Source organism: Leucoraja erinacea, chromosome 14 (genome assembly GCF_028641065.1).
Source record: "Leucoraja erinacea ecotype New England chromosome 14, Leri_hhj_1, whole genome shotgun sequence".
Classification (NCBI taxonomy): Eukaryota; Metazoa; Chordata; class Chondrichthyes; order Rajiformes; family Rajidae; genus Leucoraja; species Leucoraja erinaceus.
Window position 1 is genome coordinate 11,367,886 of NC_073390.1, and position 26,058 is coordinate 11,393,943.

At 43.8% G+C, this 26,058-nt stretch overlaps 1 protein-coding gene across 1 annotated transcript in view; it reads left to right on the plus strand.

The window, feature by feature from the left end:
• The window catches only part of LOC129703273 (multiple epidermal growth factor-like domains protein 6), a 288,963-nt gene that overhangs the window by 221,217 nt on the left and 41,688 nt on the right, over window positions 1-26,058 (plus strand). Inside the window, exons 13-21 of the mRNA XM_055645610.1 lie at window positions 608-787; window positions 1,178-1,309; window positions 9,666-9,794; window positions 12,448-12,576; window positions 13,850-13,984; window positions 17,152-17,286; window positions 18,810-18,935; window positions 24,811-24,942; window positions 25,814-25,942. Of these exons, the coding sequence (XP_055501585.1) occupies window positions 608-787; window positions 1,178-1,309; window positions 9,666-9,794; window positions 12,448-12,576; window positions 13,850-13,984; window positions 17,152-17,286; window positions 18,810-18,935; window positions 24,811-24,942; window positions 25,814-25,942 (1,227 nt within the window). The remainder of the gene's footprint in view (window positions 1-607; window positions 788-1,177; window positions 1,310-9,665; window positions 9,795-12,447; window positions 12,577-13,849; window positions 13,985-17,151; window positions 17,287-18,809; window positions 18,936-24,810; window positions 24,943-25,813; window positions 25,943-26,058) is intronic.

Consider the following 26,058-nt stretch of genomic DNA (forward strand, 5'->3'; position numbering starts at 1 on the left):
GCAGGACCAAAAACAAGACCTGTCAAAGTGCGGATGAGCTCCTAGCGAGCCGACGGCCATCCACACTTCAGTAGAAGTTGCGATCACTGTCATACATAGCATTGTAAGGCACCGTGCCTGTTGATGTTTTCAACTATGATGATGATGATGTATGAATATCGATTTCTCTAACTTCAAGTAATTCTTACTTTCCCTCTCTCTCCCACAATAGTTCTCTGACCAGTTTCACTGTCCTCCTGATTAATTTCACTGTTTGTCTGCCTCAATGCCACCTTCCCCTCAGCCAACTATTCTATATTTCTTGATCATCGTCTACTTAGATTGGTCGTTTTCACAGCTTATCCTTCCATATCTCTAATTTCCCTCTCCCCTGACTCAGTGAAGAAGGGTCTCGACCCAAAATGTCACCCATCGATTCACTCCAGAGATGCTGCCAGTCCCGCTGAGTTACTCCAGCATTTTGAGTCCATCACCTGTGATAAATGAATGATAAGCTGTGTCACTGGAACTTGCTTGAGGTGATTGGGAAATGGGTGCAATCGGATGTAATCAATGAGCAATTTTTCTTACTCTCCTTTCACTTGATGTAATACATTGATATCCACAGCTCTCGATGACGATGATGAATTTGAAGGGGATTTGGATGGAGAGGAGGGTGACATAGAACTGGTCAGGTTCCGCAACATGCTGTTGAGGGTTCCTCCACAACTTCTGCACTACAAGCCCTCACTGACACCCTTGTATCAGGAGGATGTGAGGAGTGAACTCAGGCTTGTGCATAAAATCGGTATGTGTTGTTTATCAGTTTATTCAAGTCTTTATGTGTGTTACCTAATGAAAACTTGAACCAAGTCACCTAATATCTCCCTCTCTGCCAGTGTTCTGTCTCTGTTTCTTTTTCTGTCACTTCCACTTTTTTTTTCACTCTCTTTCCCACGTATCCCCCCCCCCCCCCCCCCATTTCTACCCCCCCCCCCCCCCCCCCCCCCCCTCATGGTCCATTGAAGTGTCTTCATGAACTGTGGCACTAGCTGCTTATGTTAACCATCCCCTCGTTCACTCTCGGACAGATTATCGACATGCACCGATAGTGACTGGAATTCACCTCTGGCCTTTTGTTCTCCCTTGGGCTTTCTCCCAGTCCCTTCTAAATGCTGTGTTTTTGTTTTGCCGGTAGTTTGCTTGGATAACACCTTTGGCCATGACTGTAGCCTCAGCTGTGCGGACTGTGGGAACGGAGGCCTCTGCAATGCAGAAGGAGACGGCTGCATCTGCCCTGCAGGATGGGCTGGTCTCATCTGCAATGAAAGTAAGTGATCTCTTCTCAAACGTCTACTTCTACTCCTGCCTTACTGCAGCCTGCAGAACAAATCACATCTCTTATCTGCGAATTCAAGAAACCAAATAATTTGTAACTTCCTGGAAGTGGCAGCAGATAGGCTAAGCAGTCAGATCCTTTTTACCCAGGGCATAGATTTAAACTGAGTGTGGCAAAGTTTAACCTGTTCAGTGCCACCCCTGAGTATACTCGGGTCATGGCCAATACTGTAAAAAAAAAGCTTGGCAGTGTACAGGAGATGTGTGGGGCAATTGTTTTTTACACAGATGGTGATGAATGCCTGAAATGCATTGCTGGCGGGGATGGTGGTTGAGGCAGATGCCACAGTGGTGTTTAAGAGGCTTTTGGGTTGTCAAATACATGTGGAAGAATATGGATTACGTGCAGGCAGGTAAGTGTTGGTCTTTGCATCTGGTTCGGCACAGACATTGTGGGCTGAAGGGCTTGTTATTTGTGCTGTACGGTTCTATGTCTTATGTTTGATTCCTCCTCTCTATCCTAGTTTGAAGTTGAATATGAGGAGTATAAAATGGATGTGTGTAAATGGCTGGTTGGTAGTTGGCATGGACATTGTGGACTGAAAGGCCTGTTTCTGTGCTGCACGACTCCATGAAATATTTCTAGTTTATGAATACACACTAAACTGAATTCCCTGTTAAACCAGCAGTAGTGATGATTAATAGATTTATATCACCCTATGCCACAAACTAGACAGTGACTGACAAAAGCCAATGTTAAAATTTACCACATGTAAGTTTCTGAGCTGCTAAAAACTGCTAAAAGCTGTTTGACTTGTTCTAAAGACACAGAAACAAATACAGACCGTTCAGTCCCTCCCACCTGCCCAGCCCCACAATACCATTATGACTGACAATTTAACATATAAATGTTGTGAGAATCCTCCATCACTCAGTTTTACATTCAAGATTCCATCTCTGAGTGAAATGAAATGTTCCTCAGAATTCCCTCCTCTCTCTTTCTTATGCCCCAGCTAGACAAACAAACCTAGTGACAACCACCTCCCTGTTCCTGCCACCTCTCCCCCCCGCCCCACCTGTAAACTAATCTACTCAACACAACAAATCATCCCCACCCATGAACCTATCCATGTTCTCCAGAGATGCTACCTGACTCATTGAGTTACTCCAGGGGATGGAAGATTGCAACCTTCACGTGGTCCGCCCTGTTTCGACTAATGCAATCAGCTCGACGTGCACAAACAGAAGATCAAATAGAACAAGTTGACCTACAACTTTAGGCTGTGCACGCCACACAAGAAGAAGAAGGAAGAAGAAAAGTTACTCCAGCACTTCATGTCTTTTTTTCTTCCTCAGATCCTCCCAGACCTGAGAGGTCAACTCGCTATTTTCAAGATTTAGTTCTAAACTCCCCAGCCAAACACAGCAACCTTACATCTACTCCATTAGGCACTGTGGGTTTTAATATGATTCAATGGCATCCTGCATCATTGTGCACCAATCTTGAACCTCTCTGCTGTTTTGCACTTATTGCTTCCACCACACCTTACACTGCCTCGGCAAGGCCACCAGCACAATCAAGGATGAGTCTCACCCCTCCCTCTTCTCTCCTCTTCCATCAGGCGAGAGGTACAAAAGTGTGAAATAGACACCTTCAGATCCAGGGACAGTTTCTTCCCAGCTGTCATCAGGCAACTGAACCATCCTATCACCAATTAAAGAACAGTCCTGACTTACCATCTACTGCATTGGAGACCCTTGGACAATCTTTATATTGTACTAAACATTATTCCCTTTATCCTGTATTTGTACACTGTGGACAGCTTGATTGTAATCGTGGAAAGTCTTTCCACTGACTGGATAGTACATATCAAAAAAGCTTTTCACTGTACCTCAGTACACGTGACCTAATAAACAAAACTAGAAACTCTTATTTATCACTCTATGTATGTGGTTTACATTACGAGCTCGTAAACAAGAAATGTCATTGAACCGTAGCCTAATCTGAATCTGACATTCTCATTTACTTTATCTTTTCTCCCAGAACAAACCCACCATCTGTTACCAGTGTTACACTTTCTCTACCAAATGGTATGTCCTTCCTTCTGCAGAGAGATCGACTGGTACATAATATTCTAGGCGCAGTACATAGTAAGATTCAAACAAAAAATAGTTCAAAGCTCCTTAAAGGCATGATTTCTATCTCCTCCTGTTTCATATCCAATTGAACATTTGCAAATCTTTCTATCCCAAGTATGATTTGGTGCAGTTGCAATTAAAGGACTATTGAACTGCATAAATTGTTGTCAGCTATCTATTGACATAATTGAGTTAAACTACAAAAGCATCTAATAAATCAATCTGTGGCAAAAAAGCTCTCAACTACCTCCATCGTTTAAAGTTGTTCATATTGACTGATTTGGGAAAACATCAGGGATATGTAATTGCCCCCCAGAGATTGAGGTAAATCACGGGCTAATGAATCTGCCTTGTGTTTTATGGTCACTTCAAATCTGTTAAACTTAATTGCCAATATGCAAATGACTGGCTCTAATTAGACATTTTGAAAATACCACATTTATAATCCAACGATAAATGACTTCAAAGACTAACACAATTCTTCGATGAGATATATTAATTAAATTTGATGGCTTAGCCTTGCTAAATGGTTTGACTTTATTGAGATTTATTCCTGTATGCTTGTGTTCTCCATGTAGAGCAAGTGGTAATCTCTTCAAATCTATGCTGTGGGATACACTTCATTATAAAATCCAAAATGTGCTTTCCAGGTTCATTTAGTTTAGTTTAGTTTAGAGTTTCAGCACGGAAACGGGCCCTTCGGCCCACTGAGTCCGCACCGACTTGCAATCCCCGCACACGAGCACTATTCTACAACACACATACACCAAACCAATTAACCTACAAACCTGTACGTCTTTGAAGTGTGGGAGGAAACAAAGATCTCAGAGAAAACCCGTTCGGTCACGGGGAGAACGTAGATACTCTGTACAGACAGCACCCGTAGTCGGGATCGAACGCGGGTCTCTGGTGCTGCAAGCGCTGCAAGGCAGCAATTCTACCCCTGCGCCACCGTGGCAGCTATTATTCATTATTACCTGACAGGAGAAATGAGAAAAAGAATTGGCCAATTATTTGGAAGTAATTTCAACACATTTCCTCAGCAAACTGCATCCAGCGGTTAAGTGGGTTCGGAACGAGAGACAGCTGAAGTTTAAAGTATGAAGTATAAGCATACGTTTAAAATCGTCTATAAGAAAATTTACCCCCTTACCCATTTCCATTTCCAACACCCTATTTTTAATCTTAGTGTGCTCTTGCGTTAGCATATTAATAAGCCAGGACCCCCTGCTAGAGTTGTGCCATTCACACTCATTGGTGACAAATCCTGATCGGTACAAACTTATCTTTTGTAAATCAGTTGTTGCTAAATTGTTCGTAAATGCAACCCTAAATGATAGGATCCTGCTGGATGAACCAGAGTCAGACAACATATAATGGTAAGAAAGAACTGCAGATGCTGGTAAAATCGAAGGCAGACACAATGCTGGAGTAACTCAGCGGGTGAGGCAGCATCTCTGGAGAGAAGGAATGTGTGACGTTTCGGGTCGAGATCCTTCTTCAGACTGATGTCAGGGGAGGGGATGGGATAAAGATGGAATGTAGACAGAGACAGTACGACTGGTGGGAAAACAGGGAAGGGGAAGGGGAAGGAAAGAGAAAGCAGGGGCTATCTGAAGTTAGAGAAGTCAATGTTCGTACCGCTGGGGTGTAAACTACCCAAGTGAAATATGACGTGTTGTTCCTATAATTTGCGATGGGCCTCACTCTGACAAGGGAGGAGGCCCAGGACAGAAAAGTTAGATTGGGAATGGGAGGGGGAGTTGAAGTGCTGAGCCACCGGGAGATCAGGTAGGTTAAGACAGACTGAGTGGAGGTATTCAGCGAAACGATCGCCGAGCCTGTGTTTGGTCTCGCCGATGTAGAGAAATTGACACCTGGAACAGCAGATACAGTAAATGAGGTTTGAGGAGGTGCAAGTGAACCTCTGCCTCACCCGGAAAGACTGTTTAGGTCCATCTGAGTCGAGGGGGGGGGGGGGAGGTAAAGGGATAGGTGTTGCATCTCCTGCGGTTGCAGGGGAAAGTACCTGGGGAAAGGGTGGTTTGGGTGGGAGTTACGGAGGGAACGGTCTCTGCGGAAAGCAAAAAGAGGTGGAGATGGGAAGATGTGGCCAGTAATGGGATTCCGTTGGATATTAACGGTGTTGGAGTAGAGGCTAAAACTTGCTCCATCCATGAAACTTCGACAGCTGACTAAGTTTCGCCCTCGGGCTTAACACGCTGTCGTTCATCTTGATATTTCAAAACAATTGCAAATATACGAACAATTCTAACCAATTGAGGGCTGCTGGTCAGGAGGTCCAGAAACCCATTGCTGATGAAGGCCACCAGACCATGGTCGAGAAGACTTAGAGATGAGCTTATTTGGGATCATGCTGCTGAAGGCAGAGCTGTCGTTATTGAATAACACTCATTAACAATAGCGTGTATGTTGTTATTGTAAAGGTGATCCTGAGCAGAATGAGTGCATGGGAGATGGTGACCTCTGTGTACCTATTTATCCTGTGTGCAAATTGCAAGAGATCTAGATCTTGGTGCAGTGCTGTTCTGGACCTGCTATTCACCGCCTTGGCCCTGCCCTGGTTTAACTTTCCAAAATGCATCGCTTTTCTCTTGCATGAGTTTATTTCCATCTGCCATTCCATTGCCCAGTTTCACAGTTGATTTGTCTACTGATTTAACCTTAGACAAACTTCTTCACCGTCCACTACACCACCCAATATTGGTGTTATCTGCAAACTTACTAATCATGCTCACTATGTTCTCATCCAAATTGTTAATCTATATACGACAAACAATAGGTGGCCCAGCACTGTTTCCTGCTTACACTAGTGGCCGTCAATCTGAAAATACCCCTCCACTACCACCCTATGCCTCCTTACACCAAAACAGTTTTGTATCCAAAGGTTTGCTAACCTTGGATCCCCGGTGATCTCAACGTTTGGATGTGTCTTCCATGTGGAGTCAAGTAAAAGCCCTTTTAAAGTCCATTTACACAATGTCTACATCAAGTCACTCGAAGATAGACACAAAAAGCTGGAGTAACTCAGCGGGTCAGATAGCACCCCTGGAGAAAAGACATAGGTGACATTTTGGGTCGAGAACCTTCTTTAGATACTCGATGAATTCCTGTGTCACAATTTTCCCTGTGCATGCATATGACCAGATGAAGTGTGTTGTCATCCAATGCCACCATCTAAAAGTAATGAACATTGAAGCTCAGGTGAACATGCCTTTTAATTTGCCTCAACAAAGTGCACGGTCCCTTCTGAAAATCCTAACACTTGTCTAGTGGTTCCTCCTGCTCTATACCACTGATCACATCCTCAGAAATCTCCACTTAATTAATCAACCATAATTTCCCTTTCATAAATTCTTGCCGACTCTGCGCAATCCAATTGTTCTGTTCAAGATACTCACAAAATGCTGGAGTAACTCAGCGGGTCATGCAGCGTCTCTGGAGAAAAGGAATAGGTGACATTTCTGGTTGAGACACTTGTTCAGACTGGGTCTCATCCCAAAACGTCACCTATTCCTTCTCTCCAGAGATGCTGCCTGACCCGCTGAGTTACTCCGGCATTTTGTGTCTATCTTCGGTGTAAATCAGCATCTGTAATTCCTTCCTACACATTCTGTTCAAGGTGTTCCCTTTGTTTATCCTGCACTAGTGATCCCTGCACTGGTGATCCCTGCACTGGTGATCCCTGCACTGGTGATCCCTGCACTGGTGATCCCTGCACTGGTGATCCCTGCACTGGTGATCCCTGCACTAGTGATCCCTGCACTAGTGATCCCTGCACTAGTGATCCCTGCACTGGTGTGATCCCTGCACTGGTGATCCCTGCACTGGTGATCCCTGCACTACTGGTGATCCCTGCACTAGTGATCCCTGCACTAGTGATCCCTGCACTAGTGATCCCTGCACTAGTGATCCCTGCACTAGTGATCCCTGCACTAGTGATCCCTGCACTGGTGATCCCTGCACTGGTGATCCCTGCACTGGTGATCCCTGCACTGGTGATCCCTGCACTAGTGATCCCTGCACTAGTGATCCCTGCACTAGTGATCCCTGCACTGGTGATCCCTGCACTAGTGATCCCTGCACTAGTGATCCCTGCACTAGTGATCCTCGTTTTCCACCACTGATGATAAATTCACAGTTTGTTAATTCCTTATTTTTGTCCCCATTTTTGTCATTCCTTAATAGTACAGTCCGATTTGCTACCTTCCAAATGGTTCTCGAATCTGTTGGAATTTGGACGATGATAACCGCGCACCCATTAACACCACGGCAATCTCTTTCAATATTACAGAATGTGGAGTGTTTAATCTCACCAACTTCTCCTGCACTTTATTCTATCACTTCCTCATTCTTGCTTGACCCTGGGATTTCCTGGTATTTCTGGCATCGTTAGGTGACTTCCACCGAACCAGACATAAAGATGCTGTTTAATTTCCATTGTTGGAGATCCTTAAGTTGTGAACCTTATCTCAGAGGTTTAATTGCGACAGCACTTGATTTCACTTGGGCCGACAAATGATGAATGAAGCGTTTTGTGTGTGGAGTGTTTAAAAACAATTGATTCCAAGTCAGGGATCCAATCGTGCTTGAATATTTCCTCTTGCACTCCTCTGCAACAATGAGAATTAAATACGTGAAGCTATTATGTCTATTTAATACGATAAATCATTCAGTCGGTTTTATAGAATGCAAACTTAATGCTTTTAGTACTAGCAACAAACAAAATTGGTCTGATTTTTGACATTCATTCTAAGCCTGTGTTTCCAAAGATTGTAGGTCCATTAATTAGAGGAAGAATGATGTCAGTCTGTGCAGTGAATGACGCTTCTTGTGTTGAAAGCTGACTTAGCACCATTAAACAAATCACGGACCTTTCTTTATTTTGCCAAAGTTCTCAGCCAAGGCAAGAGCAAAACAAGTGTCTTCCAAAACACGTGAATAATGGTTCTCTGTTGACTTTGCTGTTTTCTTGCAAATTCCAAACTGCATGCAGAAGTTACCATGGATCAGTCAGATCAGTTCCCATAACACTCACTCAGAGTGGTGCTGGGGAAGTTGCAGAAGTTTGGCAGAAACTTTAAACTAATTATTTTGTGATTCATTCTGATTCAGTAAACGCCAAGCTTTGTCCTGCCTTCACTACAATCAGTCTAAAGAAGAGACCCGATGAGAAACCTCACCCATCCATGTTCTCCAGAGATGCTGCCTGACCCGCTATGTTACTCCAGCACTTTGTGTCTTTTTTTATTGTAAACCAGCATCTGCAGTTCCAGTGAGGGGCACTGAGAATAATGGGGGGATGCGATTGGGGTGGGGGGGGGGATGTGGCGGTGGTGATAATGATGGGGAACCAACTGGGGGGAGGGGGGGCGCCTGCTGTCATGTGCGGCGGCAGGTCTGGTTTGCTGCTGCGAGCAGAAGATAAAACTATTCGATTAACTTTTTGTAACCTTAACGGAACCAGAAATGTGGTGACTCTCGTGTACTGCCCAGGTGAGGTCTGCTGTATCGTTTTAGCGGATTGTATACAAAATGAAGTATTTCACTGTACCTGGGTACATATGACAATACAGTATCAATGAATCATTGAAATGTGTAGGAAAGAACTGTAGACGCAAAATGCTGGAGTAACTCAGCGGGGCAGGCAGCATCTCTGGAAAGAAGGAATGGGTCGAGACCCTTCTTCAGACCCGAAACGTCATCCATTACTTCTCTCCAGAGATGCTGCCTGACCTACTGAGTTGCTACAGCATTTTGGGTCTACTTTCGATTTAAACTAGCAGTTCTTTCCTACACAAGGAACTGTAGATGCTGGTTTAAACGGCAGATAGACACAAAAACCGGAGTAACTCAGCAGGTCAGCATCTCTGAAGAAAAGGAATAGGTGACGTTTTGTGTGGAGACCCTTCTTCAGACTCAATTGAAATGTGATACTCTACTGCTCAAATCTGATGATTGTAGGATCGCAGAAATCAATGATGTGGTTGCTTTGCAGTCAGCAAATAGTGTACCGATATAGAAATGGGCATTATAAAATGTAATTAATTTTGGGAATTATATCATGATGGAAAAACAAGGACTTAATGCCTCCTTTCTCTCCACCTGTTGAGATTACTTCGCGTGAATCACTGACGTAAGCAAACTTTGCCTCAATGGCTGATGTTGTTTTGTTTTTTGGTCTATAGCCTGTCCCCAAGGCACCTTTGGGAAGGAGTGCAACGAAATCTGCAAGTGTCAGAATGGAGGATCGTGTGATGGAGTCACAGGGACATGCCGTTGCCCCCCTGGAATTGGTGGAGAGTTTTGTGAAGATGGTTTGTATCTCTCTTGCTACGAGAATCCATTTATGTTGGCTTCCATTATTTGGTTCAATTGCAACGTAATGTATCTCACTTCTAGTGTGCCTCCTTTTGCCCATCTTTTTTTATCTCTTTCCTGTTTTGTTTAGCCAGATCTCCAGGATTTGGTTTCCTTAATGGGCACATAAAGTATTCCCTGAATGCATTCTGCACAGGAAAATAGAATAGGAGCAAAGAAGCTTGCATGATTTGGCCTAAGTTTGCAATCGTCCAGCCATCCTGTCTAATTAAGGTCAAAACGAAGAAAGCAGGCCTTTAGCAACATAGAAACATAGAAAATAGGTGCAGGAGGAGGCCATTCGGCCCTCTGAGCCAGCACCGCCATTCATTGCAATCATGGCTGATTGTCCCCAATCAATAACCCTTTCCTGCCTTCTCCCCATATACCTTGATTCCACTAGCCCCTAGAGCTCTATCTAACTCTCTCTTAAATCCATCCAGTAATTTGGCCGCCACTGCCCTCTGTGGCAGGGAATTACACAAATTCACAACTCTCTGGGTGAAAAGGTTTTTTTCTCGCCTCAGTCTTAAATGGCTTCCCCTTTATTCTAAGACTATGGCCCCTGGTTCTGGACTCGCCCAACATTGGGAACATTTTTCCTGCATCTAGCTTGTCCAGTCCTTTTATAATTTTATATGTTTCTATAAGATCCTCATCCTTCTAAACTGCAGTGAATACAAGCCTAGTCTTTTCAATCTTTTCTCATATGCCTCATTTCCTCATTCAATCTTTCCTCATACACAGCTTAGTTCCTTCTCCTAGTTCAATCTGCTCCTAACACCATCCCAGATGGGTCTGCATTTTGTTTTACTCTGTCTAGAACAATTTTTCTGTGTGCAGTTGTTTTGCTCTATTTCTTTAGAGGAAATTATCACCAAAAAATCAGATGACGTTGACTATTCATGTTGAGCATGGATACTGTTGGCTGAAGGACTAGTTCCTGTGCTGTGTTATGAATGTTTTATGTATTCAACTTATTCTGGCTTGAAACCAAAAAATGCAAAGCTTTCCCATCCAATATCTTATATCATTCCAACATGTTGTGGCCATGAATTTATTTTGCTTAGTGGTCTGCTAGTACTGCACACCTGAATTTCTGGGGAAAAAATCTTTCATTAAAAAAAAAGGGTCAAACCGCATGAATTGCAAATCGATACTTTTCCCTTCATGTATTGGATGTTCTCACACACATAGACATAGAGATGTGTAGTTTCAGCCAAACACAAGCAATTCTTCATTGGATGCCACATATAATTTTTAGGATGATGGACACAAAATGCTGGAATAACTCAGCGGGTCAGGCAGCATCTCTGGAGAGAAGGAATGCATGACATTTCGGGTCAAGATCCTTCTTCAGACTGGTTAGGGATAAGGGAACCAAGAGATATGGACAATGACGTAGAGAGATACGGAACAAGGAATGAAAGATATGCAAAAAAGTAACGACAATAAAGGAAATAGGCCATAGTTAGCTGTTTGTTGTGTGAAAACGAGAAGCTAGTGTGACTTGGGTGGGAGAGGGATGGAGACAGAGAGGGAATGCCAGGGCTTCCTGAAGTTAGAGAAATCAATATTCATACTACAGGGCTGTAAGCTGCCCAAGTGAAGTATGAGATGCTGTTCCTCCAATTTGCATTTAACCTCACTATGACAATGGATTTTGACAGGTCAAATAAAGCCTACTTCATCATTAATTAAAGAGGACTTTCTCAGACCAGGAACTGGCTTTGTGTAGGCCCCATTTCAACTTTAATGTTTCTGTTCTTTCATCATCTTTGAATTTTCTCTCTCACCACGTTCTGAAGTCATCGGTTCCGATTGCTTAATCATCGCCTCAGGTTATGTAGGTACTCATCCTGACACTCTTTATCCCAGGAATAACCACAACTTAAAGAGTCATTGGTTTAGACATGGACAAGGTATAGTTGTAGAGTCAAACAGCAGGGAAACAGGCCCTTTCGCCCACATCGTCCATACTACCCAAGATGCCCCATCTAACATCTATTTTCCCCCCTTTACCCCATATCCCTTTAAATCCTTACTATTTATGTACCTGCCCAAACATATGTTAAATGGTCTTACAGCACCTGCCTCAACTACCTCCCCAGGCAGCTTGTTCCATATACCCACCACCCTCTGTGTGGAAAAGTTGCACCTCAGGTTCCTGTTAAATCTTTCCCTTCTAAACTTAAGACTATGTCCTTTGGTTCTTGAGTCCTCTACTCTGGATATTCATTTAATTTATTCCCCGCATGATATTATACACCTCTATAAAAATCATCTCTTGACCCTCTTGCTCACCAAGGAATAAAATCCTAGTCCTAGTCTGCCTAACCTTTCCCTATAGCTCAGGTCCTCAAGTGGTGGCATCAACCTCGTAAATCTTTTCTGCACTCTTTCCAGCTTAATCACATCCTTCCTGTAGTAGGGCAAACAAAATGGAACACAATGCTCCAAATATGTCCTCACCAACATGATGTTCTAGCATGGAGTCAATGTTGTAGCTTAAATTGGACAATCTTGTCCTTGGGTCTGAGTTACTGAGGGCATACAGTATTGTCAGTGGAATGTGCGAGGAAAACTCTGTATGATTCTCTTTGTTCTTAGGTTGTCCAAAAGGATTCTATGGAAAAAGCTGCACCAGACGATGTAGTTGTGCTGGCAATGGCTACTGTCACCGTCTCTATGGGGCCTGTTTGTGTGACCCTGGTCTGTACGGTCGCTTCTGCCATTTGCGTACGTATATATTAATTTATATGTGGAATTCTCGGGGTTCATGGACGTCGGTTGCTTGGAATTAAACACAATTATTGGGAAGATAGACACAAAATGCTGGAGTAACTCAACGGGTCAGACAGCGTCTCTGGAGAGAAGGAATAGGTGACGTTTTAGGTTGAGACTCTTTAGAGTGAAGGGTCGGGGTCAATTATTTGGTTGGTTTTATTGTTGGCGAAGGATGTTCCGACAAGGAAATATCAGTACTGAGCACCCTTAGTTGAAGCCACCCGTCGGCACCTGTCATAGGTTGTTGCAGGTCGACAAAATGTTTTAACATGTTGAAAATCCAGTGGCGACCAGAACAAGGTACGACCCTTTGGGCGACTACTCACAACCAAACAGGCTTCATCCCGCGACATGTCGCCAGGGTGACGCCTGTATGGTCGTGAGTCGTCTCCTCAGTCGCCCAAAGTGTTGTAGCATCTTTCTGCTCGCCGCTGGATTTTCTGCATGTTGAACATTTTCGGCGACCTGCAACAATCTATGACGGGTGCCGACAGTCACCGTAAAAGTCGCGTAAGTGGGACAGGCCCAAAAATGTCTCAAAGCTATTCAGAAGCAGTTCATAGGGCCTTGGACAATGCAAGCTATCAAAGGTCCATCAGCGTATAGTCCAGGGGAGGGGCCTCAGGTTCTGCTTTGAGGCCTACTCACGGCTCACGAATTGCTTAACTGCAAGTGGTTTCCATAGCAACCAGACCTCTGGCGCAATTGAACATGCAGGGCCTACAAACATAGGTACGGCTGTGAAGATTGCAATACAGAGAACCTGGTTTCGAGTGTGACGCTTGCTAGTTTCATTTCACTCCAACACTGCAGTGGCGGTCTCATGATATCATGAATAGACACAAAATGCTGGGGTAACTCAGCTGGACAGGCAGCATCTGTGGAGCGAAGGCATGGGTGATGATTCGGGTTGACACCCTTCTTCTGACTGAGATTAAGGGGAGAGGGAGCCACAAAGATAAGGAAGCGTAAAGTGTGTGTGAAAACAAGATATCAAAAGAGATGATGTTCGAGGAAAATGTAGACTAGATCATTGTTAGCGAGGAGAAAGTGACAACATAGCCAACTGTGATAAAATGTAATCAGGGACATCATATCTCCCTTTCCTTTTTGTCAGAAGATAATATAAGTGGTGGGCTGACAGGGCACCTCATGTGTTATCATTGCTTTTCCTTCAAGTTACTGACAGGTTCGGCAAGTAAAAGGCATCTCTGTTCTTCCTCAGCATGTCCCAAGTGGGCCTTTGGACCTGGTTGCTCCATAGAATGTCAGTGTGCACAGGAGCATGCTACCGGCTGTGACCCCCAAAATGGCACTTGTATTTGCAGACCAGGCTTCCATGGCCTTGGATGTGAAGAAGGTAGGTAATAGTGTGGCTTTCATCATCAAGAAAAATAATAATACTCTGGATTTATTTGCAGCAGAATTCTGCATTGAAGAGCTCTACCCTGTACATCTCCCAGCAGAAAGAATGAAGTGGGTCACGTACAGTAAGCACCACACTGTATTCCATTTCATTGCTGTTGTAAATTGGTGCTTCCGCATTGCTCCCATACATCTCTTGCAATGATAACTGCATTGCACTGCCTTTAGAGTCATAAAGAGAGACAAGAATGGAAATATTCTCTTCGGCTCTCATAGAGTCATGAAGAGAGACAAGGATGGAACCTTTAGCCCACCAACTCTGCAATGTCCATAAACTACTCATTTTTAATTATTATACATTAATCCTATTTTTGTTCTATTCTCTCCACATTCTCGTTAACTTATCCCAGATTCTGCCACTCACCTACCACATTAGTAGGAGGTCATGTTACATATACAAGACATTGGTGAGGCCACATTTGGAGTATTATGTTCAGTTTTGGTAACCCTATAATAGGAAGGATGTTGTTAAGCTGGCAAAAGTTTGGACAATATTTATGAGGAAGTTGCCAGGACTCGAGGGCCTGAGCTATAGGGAGAGGTGGAGCAGGCTAGGACTGTGTTCCTTGGAGCATAGGAGGATGAGAGGTGATCTTTTAGGGGTGTATAAGATCATGAGACGAATGTATGACTGCAGAAACAACATTTCATTTGGACCTCAACGAGGTTCAAATGACAAATGACAAATGACAAATAAAATTGTATTGTTGTATTGTATTGTTTATGAGACGAATAGAAATGCACAGATTCTTTTTTCTACGATTGGGGAATGGAGAACCAGAGGATACAGGTTTAAAGTGACGGGGAAAAGATTAAAAAGGAAATTGAGGGGCACTTTTCTCACACTAAGATTAACAGGTATATGATACGAGCTGCCAGAGAAGATAGTTGAGGCAGATAATAACACACGATTTAAAAAACATTTGGACAGGTATGTGGCTAGAATAGATTTAGAAGGATATAGGCTTAACACAGGCAGTTGGGACTAGTGTAGACAGGTCCTGTTGGGTGGCATGGGCAAGATGGGCCGAGGGGCCTGTTTCCATGCTGTACGACTCTATGACTCTCGTGGTAATTTATGATGACCAATGGACCTATCAACCCCTAGGTCTTTAGGATGTAGGACCCATTGGGCCCGCTCCCCCAACGCAATATTCCACCAAACTGCGCATGTGCGGCTGACGAACCCGCAGTGCCTGCTGAAATTAAGTTAAAATTAATAAAGTGTATAGAGGAGGCGCTTGTAAAGTAGAATGAAACTTACCCATGGAGCCGTTAGGTCTCCGTTGTGGGGCCAGGCAAGTACACCCAAAAAAACCCCATTGCAATGCCAAAGTCAATTGCAAGATGGCGGCGGGCCAACTGCGCAGGGGGTGGACCCATTGGGATTCCATTGTGACGTTGTTATGATGTCGATCGCGGTTGATGGGCAGGGCAAGTGGGAAGCGGTTTTGTAAAGTTTAAAATGTGAATAACGTAAAATATACCATCAATCTGAACGAAATTTACCTAATGCACACCCGAGGACAATGGTGAGTAAGGTGGGCCAAAATTTGTAGCGCTATCATGAACCATTTTGGCAGAGTTTCCAGAACTCACCCACACACAAACAAACAAACAAATCAACAAGGTGAGAGTTTCAGTAATATATAGATTACTGCAAGCAGACTGTTTCATTGTAGTTTAATTAGCTACAATTAGATGTTGCTCCAATTTTAAAACCGTCCACCAAAGTCATTTATTTATTTATTTATTTATTTGTTTATTTGTTCCGAACAAGTAAAGACATGAATAGGAATAAATAACAACAACAAAATTGAAGTAGTCAAACAATTGGACATTCCAGGCAAATTTGCAAAGCAATGAAAAGCATAAAGCAAAATTTAAATGTCCAACACTTTTTCTTTACAAGCTCGAAAAGGAGTCAGAAGAAGAATAACTTATTTAATCTCACCCCTTCTCCCTAAACCCTTCTTCCATATTTAATAATTAATTAATTAATTATAATAATACCCTAGACAATTTTTAGAGATGCATACAGACATATATATACATACAACTGATATACACATACAAGTAATATGTATGAAGTAACCAAAAAATATAAATAAATAATAAGTAAAATAATAAATAAACATTAACCCCTGTTTGTCAACCAACCCCTTCATCCCTGTACCTTGTGAAAAAAAGTTTTTTGTATGTCATTTTGAACTGGTTCATATTTGGACATTGCTTTAACTCCACATTCAAACTGTTCCACAATCCTACTGCACAGACCGAAATACAAAAAGTTTTTCTGGTCGTGCGGACTCTTTGTACCTTAAAATTAAATATACTTCTTAAATTATAACCCCCCACTTGCTCATTGAATAATTTCTGTATATTTCCAGGTAAGTTTTTATTTTTGGCCCTAAACATTATCTGTGCTGTTTTAAATGCAACCTAATCTTCTAATTTTAATAATATTGACTGTAAGAAAAATGGATAAGTGTGACCCAGATACCTGACATTGTGAATAATACGTATTGCTCTTTTTTGCAGAATAGTTAATGAATGTAGCGAACTTTCATAGTTATTGCCCCAGACTTCTGCACAGTAATTTAAATAGGGTAAGATTAGTGAACAGTAGAGAATGCGGAGTGATTTGTGATCCAGAACCTGCTTAACTTTGTGTAATACAGAAATGCTTTTTGACAGTTTGGATTGTACATGTTTAATGTGTGATTCTATCATCCATTATAACCCCAATAAATTTATTTTCATGAACTCGTTCAATTTCAACCCCATTTATCTTTATATTTGCTTGTGTAATTGATCTGCAATTACCAAATGCATAAAATCATGCATAAACCGGTGTGAGTTCAGCGTGAGACAGGACAACAACACTGCGATTTATCGAGGTGTAACAGTACTCTAGAAATGGGAGAAACACATTGTGGCTGCATCTCCGTAGATAGCCAGAGTAGCACGTGAACGAGGGAAACACTCAAATTATAACAAATAAAGAAATTCTATTCTGCATATGATTCAAGAATTGGAATAATTGTGTGGAATGAATATGAGAAAACATTTGTTTTAACATGCAATTATTTCTATTTTCAGATTGCAGGCCTGGTTTCTATGGTACTGGCTGTAAATTCCAATGTGACTGTGCAGCTGGCGGGCTATGTGACCAAGAGGGGGGCGAGTGCAGATACCAATGCCCACCAGGGTTCCACGGAGAGGGGTGTCTTTTGAGTAGGTATTTGCGTCAAAGTGTTACGTTGAAGGAGAATGTTGAACATTTTGAAACTAAAGGTGGTATTGTTATTTGTCACCATGAACTTTCAAATACATTTTTGGTAACGTATCATTGAATAGAAAATCATGAACTTAAATGGAATGTGGTTCTTGTAAATATTGGCTAAGGTTCTGGATGTAATGTATTGGCGAACAGTTGCTTTATAGATCAGCAGGTAGTACAAGGTCACTTTATGGTTCAGAGAGACAAGGCATAGAAACAGGCTCTTCAGCCCCTGGAGTCCACACCGACCATCGTCCATCCGTTCATAATAGTTCTAGATTATCCCACTTTCTCATCCACTCCCGATACCCTAAGGGCAATTTACAGAGGCCAATTGAGCTACAAGACCGCACGTTTGGATATGGGAGGAATCCGGAGCATCCTGAAGAAACCCACGCATCCCAGTGAGAGCATGCAAACTCCACACAGACAGCACCCGAGCTCAAGATCGAACTCGGGTCTCTGGCTTTGTTAAGTAGCAGCACTACCAGCTGCGCCACTATGCCACCCTATTACAAAGACGTACAATTTGGCAAGGCTTCTTAACTATCATGACAGGATGTTCAGCCCATTAGGTCATTACTGGATTCCAGTAGAGCCATTCCACTCAGCTGTCCACTCCCCTACACGCACACACACACAGGCATGCACGCGCACACACACACAAACACATACGCAGACACACACGCACATATGCATGCACACACGCAAACACACACACATATATGCACATACACATGCACGCACATGCACACACACACACGCATATGCACACGCGCACACACAAGTGCATGCACACACACACGCACACACACATGAATGCACACACACACACCCGCACACGCACGCATACACACACACACATGCACACATACACACACACGCACACGCATACACACGCATACACACGCAAAGGCAGGCACATACACACGCACACACACATACACAGACACACACTCTCTGCCCTGCAACTCAGTCACTCCCACACCCCCATAACGTCCATGGGCAGATAGATGGAAGGGAAGCAGCGGTGCCAGCAGGATATAGTGCAGAGCAGGAGAGGAGTAACATTATGCTTTGCTTTTAAACGTACAATTTCATGCTGCGTACAGCTTTGGTCCATCATATCCGTGCCACCTTTTTTGCCCATCTACATCAATCCCATTTTCCGGAGGTTGCAGGTGGTTACCGGAGGTTGCAGGTAATGGAAGCAGGTAGGGAGACTGACAAAAACCCCTGGGAACCTCTGGGAACCGCTTGGAAACCTTGGGCGGGGCGCAAAGTCTCCAAAGGTTTCCGTTCAGGTTTCCTAAGTGGGACAGGGGCATTACAGCTTAATGCCATTGTGAGGTTTTCCCTATTTTTCACGACCACATCTTTTTGTGCCTCACTGTGTCTTACCAGGAGTGGTTGGGATAATTTGTCATTTATTATTGCAACAGTCCATACACTCGTTAACTCTTCTTGCTGTTAACAGGTTGCGATTCTGGAAAATTTGGGATTAACTGCGGGCAGAGTTGTAACTGTGGAGGGGCCTCTTGCAACTCAAGAACTGGGCAGTGCATCTGCCCTGCTGGTAAAACGGGACCAAGGTGTGAAATAGGTAAGGCCCAGCTGACGTTCACACATTGTGGCATACATAGAAACATAAAATCATAGAAAATAGGTGCAGGAGTAGGCCATTCGGCCCTTCGAGCCTGCACCGCCATTCAATATGATCATGGTTGATCATCCAACTCAGAATCCTGTACCTGCCTTCTCTCCATACCCCCTGATCCCTTTAGTCACAAGGGCCACATCTAGCTCCCTCTTAAATATAGCCAATGAACTGGCCTCAACTACCTTCTGTGGCAGAGAATTCCACAGACTCACCACTCTCTGTGAAAAATGTTTTTCTCTACTCGGTCCTAAAAGATTTCCCCCTTATCCTTAAACTGTGACCCCTTGTTCTGGAATCGCCAAGGGTATTGTGTGATGGTATTGAGAGGGTGGGTGAGAGGCTGGGAAGCAGGAGGGCAATGGTTGTAAGGAAGTGTTTGAAAGATGGTTAGATGGAGAATATCAGTGGGAAAAACTGGAAAAGAACTGCAGGTGCACGAAACAGAAAACATTTCCTGTTTGTAATTCAGAGTGTCAGTGGGGATTAAGCAGATGATCATGGGAGATGGTTCCAATAGTGGTCCCACACACTAACATTGCAGTGTTTCTGTTCAACTCAGACATTGAGAATAATGAAGCAATAAACTCTGTCCACTGGTGACAAAATAGAGTAAATTGACCCGTTTTAAGAAGTTTTTAACAATGTCAAATAAGAAGGATTCATAATGTACATTTAAGGGATTAAACACTGAAACGCGGTGAATGGATTAGGCAGGCAACTAGGGAAACTGGAAAGGGACATGCAATCAAGTTTGGAAATGAGTAGTGTGAGTCAATAGCATGAAAAGCCGCGTAAACCTGTCGACGCAAAATGCTGGGGTAACTAGCGGGTGAGGCAGCATCTGTGGAGAGAAGGAATTGGCGACATTATGGGTCGAGACCCTTCTTCAGGCTGATGTTAGGGGAGGGGGCTGGACAAACTAAGCTGACCTCGTGGTGGCCCAGCACTTCAAGCCCCCCTCTCATTGCCAATCTGACTTTCTGTCCTGGGCCTCCTACATTGGCAGAGTGAGGCCCAGCGTAAATTGGAGGATCATATTTCCACATGTTTCGCTTGGGTAGTTTACACCCCAGCAGTATGAACCTTGACCTCTAATTTCAGGTAGCCCCTGCTTTCTCTCTCTTTCCCTTTCCCATTAGTCCTACTGTCTCTGCCTACATTCTTTCTTTGTCCCGTCCCCTCCCCTGACATCAGTCTGAAGAAGGGTCTTGACCCGAAACGTCGCCCATTCCTTCTCTCCATAGATGCTGCCTCACCCGCTGAGTTACTCAAGCATTTTGTGTCCACCTTTGATTTAACCTGATGTTCTGATGTTCTCTCTTAAATACAAACCTGTAGAATGGCAGTATTCAGTGAACACAATGTGTTTGGTGTGAATGTGGTTGAGAACAGAAAGAGCCTCTGACTGAAGTAAATTGTTTCCTGGAATACCGAGGCAAGGAATTGGTGGCATTCACTGAGATGCAAAGTGGATAGGAAAGGATAGAGGGATATGGATCAAACACAGGCAAATGGGGCTAGCTTGTACAGACACCATTGTCGGCATGGATGGGTTGAAGGTCCGGTTTTGTGGCTGTATATCTCTTTGAATCTAAGCAATTGATACAAAATGACCTCTTGAACCGTGCTATGAAGATCAATGCAACTGAATTTTGGAAGCAGAAGTCCATGTAAAGTACTTATCGGTCAATGTAATGTAATGTATGTGCTCTTCGTGTGAATGACAAAGGACAAATTACCATATTGTGAACTAGTTGTTTAAGAAGGAACTGCAGATGCTAGAAAATCGAAGGTAGACAAAATGCTGGAGAAACTCAGCGGGTGAGGCAGCATCTGTGGAGCGAAGGAAATAGGCAAAGTTTTGGGTCGAGACCCTTCTTCAGAACTAGGATATTGTGAATTAGGAGAGCCAAGAGTTAGATGTTGAATGTAGGCAGGGCGTGGGTGGGTGGTGATGGGGATTATAATCAGGGAAGCACCTCTCTCAACTCTTGAGCCAATCAGACCTAATCCTGGAGAAATAGGAACTGCAGATGCAGGTTTACAATAAAATAAATAAAGTGCCACAGTAACTCAGCGGGTCAGACAGAATCTCTGGAGAACATGAATAGGTGACGATTCGGGTCGGGACCCTTTGTCAGAATGAAGAAGGGTCCCAACCTGAAACATCACCTTCCATGTTCTGAGGTACTCTGACACTTTGTATCTAATTCTGGGGATTTCTGACTGATGATTTTATGCTCTGCCAACTGAGATGCAAGGTGGATAGGAAAGAATAAAGGGATATGGTCCAAGCGCGCACATACGCACAAGCACCAAGCCTATTTCAGAGCCTATTTGGAGGTATAGTGTTTAATAGCCAGATGGCTGTTGAGAAGAAGCTATTCCTGAACCCGGACATTACTGTTTTCAGGCTCCAAAATCTTCTTCCCAATGGAAGGAGTGAAATGAGTGTGTGGCCAGGGTGGTGTAGGTCTTTGTTCCTTCAATGGTGGGGAGGTCAGTACCGTGATGGACTGGATATACAAATTTTCATACATATCCACTTTCTCTCCGTGAACCCAAGGTTCAATTTTAAAAACAAATTTCCGATTGAAATAAATATGAAAAAAACTAACATAGATACCTGTTATTCAGCCCCTCTAGTTTGTGCTTTCTTCCCCACATCCACAATTTTTCCTGCAAATTTGCAATGTTTTTCTTTTGATTTTGATGCAATTCAGTGCTGCAAACCGTAGAAGTGAATTGGGCAGTCACGGTGGGGCAGCGGTAGAGTTGCTGCCTTACAGCGAATGCAGCGCCGGAGACCCGGGTTCAATCCTGACTACTGGTGCTCTCTGTACGGAGTTTGAACGTTCTCCCCGTGACCTGCGTGGGTTTTCTCCGAGATCTTCGGTTTCCTCCCACATTCCAAAGACGTATAGGTTTGCAGGTTAATTGGTTTGGTAAATGTAAAAATTGTCCCTAGTGGGTGTAGGATAGTGTTAATGTCTGGTTGGTGCGGACCCGGCAGGCTGAAGGGCCTGTTTCCGTGCTGTATCTCTAAACTAAACTAAACTAAACTAAGTGAAGGTAGAGAAACTGCAGTGGATGAAGCAGCATCTATGGAGCGAAGGAATAGGCGATGTTTCGGGTTGCGACCCTTCTTCAGACTGTTGGGGGGGGGTGGCAGGAAAAAGAAAGGAAGAGGCGGAGACAGTAGGCTGTGGGAGAGCTGAGAAGGGGAGGGGAAGGAGGGAGAAAGCAAGGACTACCTGAAATTGGAGAAGTCAATGTTCATACCGCTGGGGTGTAATAGATTATAGAAGCAGAATTGGAGGTTAATTGTAAACTAAGTGAAGTGTCCTTTATTCCCTGGGTGTGCCACTTTTTATTTCACATATTTACAATGTAAGAGATGTACAAATTGAACTTGGCTGCACTTCTGTTAAATTCTTACTGCAGCATCAATTTGCAATTCAGAATGGCCAGGTGACAACATGACGAAGAAAACAGTGGACCTTGTGCAAAGTATGTGCAAATAAAGCACAGCAAAGGGCTTATAGAAAGACCATTTAAATCAGGATTAACATTCCTCCTCTAAAACACACACAGCATTCCTCAACAACGCATGAACCCAGCACATCTGTACTGTACATACAAACAGGCCCTAACCATATCGCACATGTACCAAGCACAATTTTAGTTTAGTTTAGAAATACAGCATGGAAACAGGCCCTCCGTCCCACCGAGTCCGTGCCGACCAGCGATCCCCGCACACATATATTATCCTACACACACTCGGGACAATGTACATTTATACCAAGCCAATTCACCTACAAATCTTTTGAGTGTGGGAGGAAACCGGAGCACCTGGAGAAAACCCACGCAGGTCATGGCGAGAATGTACAAACTCCACACGGAGAGCACCCATAGTCAGGATCGAACACGGGTCTCTGGCACTCTAAGGCAACAAATCTACTATTGCATCTTCAATAGCATGAAAGACGTGTAAGGGGTTATGCGGAGAAGGCAAGTGTATGGGGTTGTGAGGGAAGGTCTGATTGGCCACGATTGAATGGCGGAGAAGACTTATCAGGCAGAATAGCCTAATTCTGCTCCTATAATTTATTAACTTATGAAGTTAAGTATATAAAAAAACAAACAGTGTGTTTTCTCCAGATGCTCCGGCTTCCTCCCACACTGCAAAGATGTACAGGTTTGTAAGTTAATTGGCTTTGGTTAAATTGTAAAATGTCCCTAGTGTGTAGGATGGTGCTAGTGTACGGGGTGATCACTGGTCGGCGCGGACCAAAGGCCTGTTTCTGCGCTGTATCTCAAAAAAATAAATCAATATTGCCCCTTAATCGACTTGCTTGTGGGGAGCCATTCAAAATGCAGTGATAACTCAATCACATTGTCATGGGGCTGGAGTTACCTACAGAACAAGCTGGGCAAGGATGGCAGATTCCCTTTCCTGAAAGGCCTGGTAGATTTTTCTCACCAATTCAATGGTTTCATAGTCATAGCTTTGAATTCACTGACTTTAAATATTCAGCTACTCTGATGGGATTCGACTCTTGTCTCTAAAAAACTAATTCAGGCCTTTGGATACTAACCCGGCAACAACCTATCGCTCCTGAATCCGCAAGCCTGGGATTGCCTGTGCAATGACATTGCAGATGCTGTGCTTAATTGTGGTTGCCATTGTGAGATATTGATATCTTTAATTTCTCATGGCTGCACGGTGGCACAGCGGTAGAGTTGCTGCTTTACAGTGCCAAAGACCCGGGATCAATCCTGACCACGGGTGCTGTCTGTACAGAGTTTGTACATTCTTCCCGTGACCTGTGTGGGTTTTTTTCCGAGATCTTTCGTTTCCTCCCACACTTGTACGGGATCACTCGAACTCTGCGCGGCCCCCGCTTCCGGTTTGGTCTCGCTCGCCGCATGCAGTCGTGGCTTAATTGTCTTGGTGTTTGTGTAAAATTGTCCCTAGTGTGTGTAGGATAGTGTTAATGTGCGGTGATCGCTGGTCGGTCTCAGTGGGTCAAAGGACCTGCTTCCATGCTGCATTTCTGAACTAAACATGTGGCCAGTTCCTACACTGGTTTCCCCCCAAGTTGAAGAGTCAAGAGACAAGAGAGCCTAGAGTATTTTATTGCCATATGTCCCAGCGAGAACAATGAAATTCTAAAGGGCCTGTCCCACGAGCATGCGACTGCATGCGGCAAGCGCGACCAAACTGTAAGCGAGGGCAGCGCGGGGTCCGGCTCCACGAGGCCGTACGGCTCAAGCGACCACGTTAGGTCGCGCTTGCCGCATGCAGTCGCATGCTCGTGGGACAGGCCCTTTATTTGCTGCAGCACAACAGAATATGTAAACATTGTACACTGTACACAATATAATAAATGAGAGAAAAAACGTTAAGTGTGCGTGTGTATATATACACATACTCACAAATACAGATATATATATATATAATACGCATACACACAAAAAAACAAACAATAATAGTGCAATAATAATCTATGTAGTTCAGAGCATATTTGAGTATTTGGTAGCCCAAAGCTACCCTGGCGAGACCACCAGATAAAAGATAGACACAAAATGCTGGAAGAAAGGTCTCGAACCAAAACGTCGCTTACAGTATTCCTTTTCTCCAGAGATTCTGTCTGATCAGCTGAGTTACTCCAGCTTATTGTGTCTCGTTGATTTAAGCCAACATCTGCAGTTCCTTCCTACAGGTGACTGCCAGACACATCAGTTGCATGCTCCTATGTGATCACCTTGACAAGCGGGTGTATAAAACGTGTGATTTCCCTTTTGATTGCTTCAGATTGCCCAGCCGGTCACTGGGGCATCAACTGCCAGTTCTCTTGTGAAGTCTGTGAAAATGGAGGTACTTGTAACAAGGAGTTGGGGACATGTGACTGTCCTGCAGGATTCACTGGAGCATTGTGCCAGCTTGGTAGGTATTACTTCAAGCACTTATCCATCAGAAAGATTTGTTCAGCTGACGATAGACACAAAATGCTGGAGTAACTCAGCGGGACAGACAGCACCTCTGGAGAGAAGGAATGGGTGATGTTTCGGGTCAAGACCCTTCTTCAGACTGAAGGAGGGTCTCGAACCCTAAAAGTCACCCATTCTTTCTCTCCAGAGATGCTGCCTGTCCTGCTGAGTTACCTAAAGTAGATAAGTTAGCCTGACACTTCAGTAAAATATGTAGGGAATGCTGCACTTTCCCTCAGATAGAACCTTAAATGCTTACCGAGCAGGCATTAAATATTCCACAAAGAAAAATGGGGGATAATCCCAGTCCTGGGTAACCTTCAGTCTCTAACCTGCATTTCCCACTTTACAACATAGACTAGTTAGGTAGGTGTGTAGGATTGTGATAGACAATATATTTTTGCCAGGCTAAAGTGCCAGAGACGGGTTCGATCCTAACTATGGGTGCTGTCTGTGCAGAGTTTGTATGTTCCCCCTGTGACTGCATAGGTACTCTCTGGGTGCTTCAGTTTCATCTCATATTCCAAAGTCATGCAGGTCTGTAGGTTGCTTGGCATCTGTACATTTCTCTAGTGTGTACAATGCAAAACTGGGATAACATAGGACTAGTGTTTGGGTGACTGATGGTCGTTGTGGGCTGAAGGGCGTGTTTCTATGCTGTATCTCTAAACTAAACCAAACTAAGCCAACCTGCCACAGTGATTGAGCATTATTAGAACCTTGGAAATCAGCAGACAAGTGAGCTCAAATAATAAATATGTGAATGTGCCACAGCCTGCAGGTTTTCCAGAACTTTACATCCTTTCCTTATCTTGGTTGCCTCCCAGCTTGTTCTCCGGGTTACTATGGGCTGGCTTGTCAGCACCCCTGCCGCTGTGAAAATGGCGTCCTGTGTCACAGTGTGACTGGAGACTGCATCTGTGGCCCTGGGTGGATGGGGCCTGACTGCAAAATAGGTAAGTGATACCATTGAAGAAAAGGCTTTGTCATCTCCACGCTCGATTAGAAAATGCAAAATGCAGAAGGAACTGCAGATGCTGGTTTACATCGAAATAGACTCAAAATGCTAGAG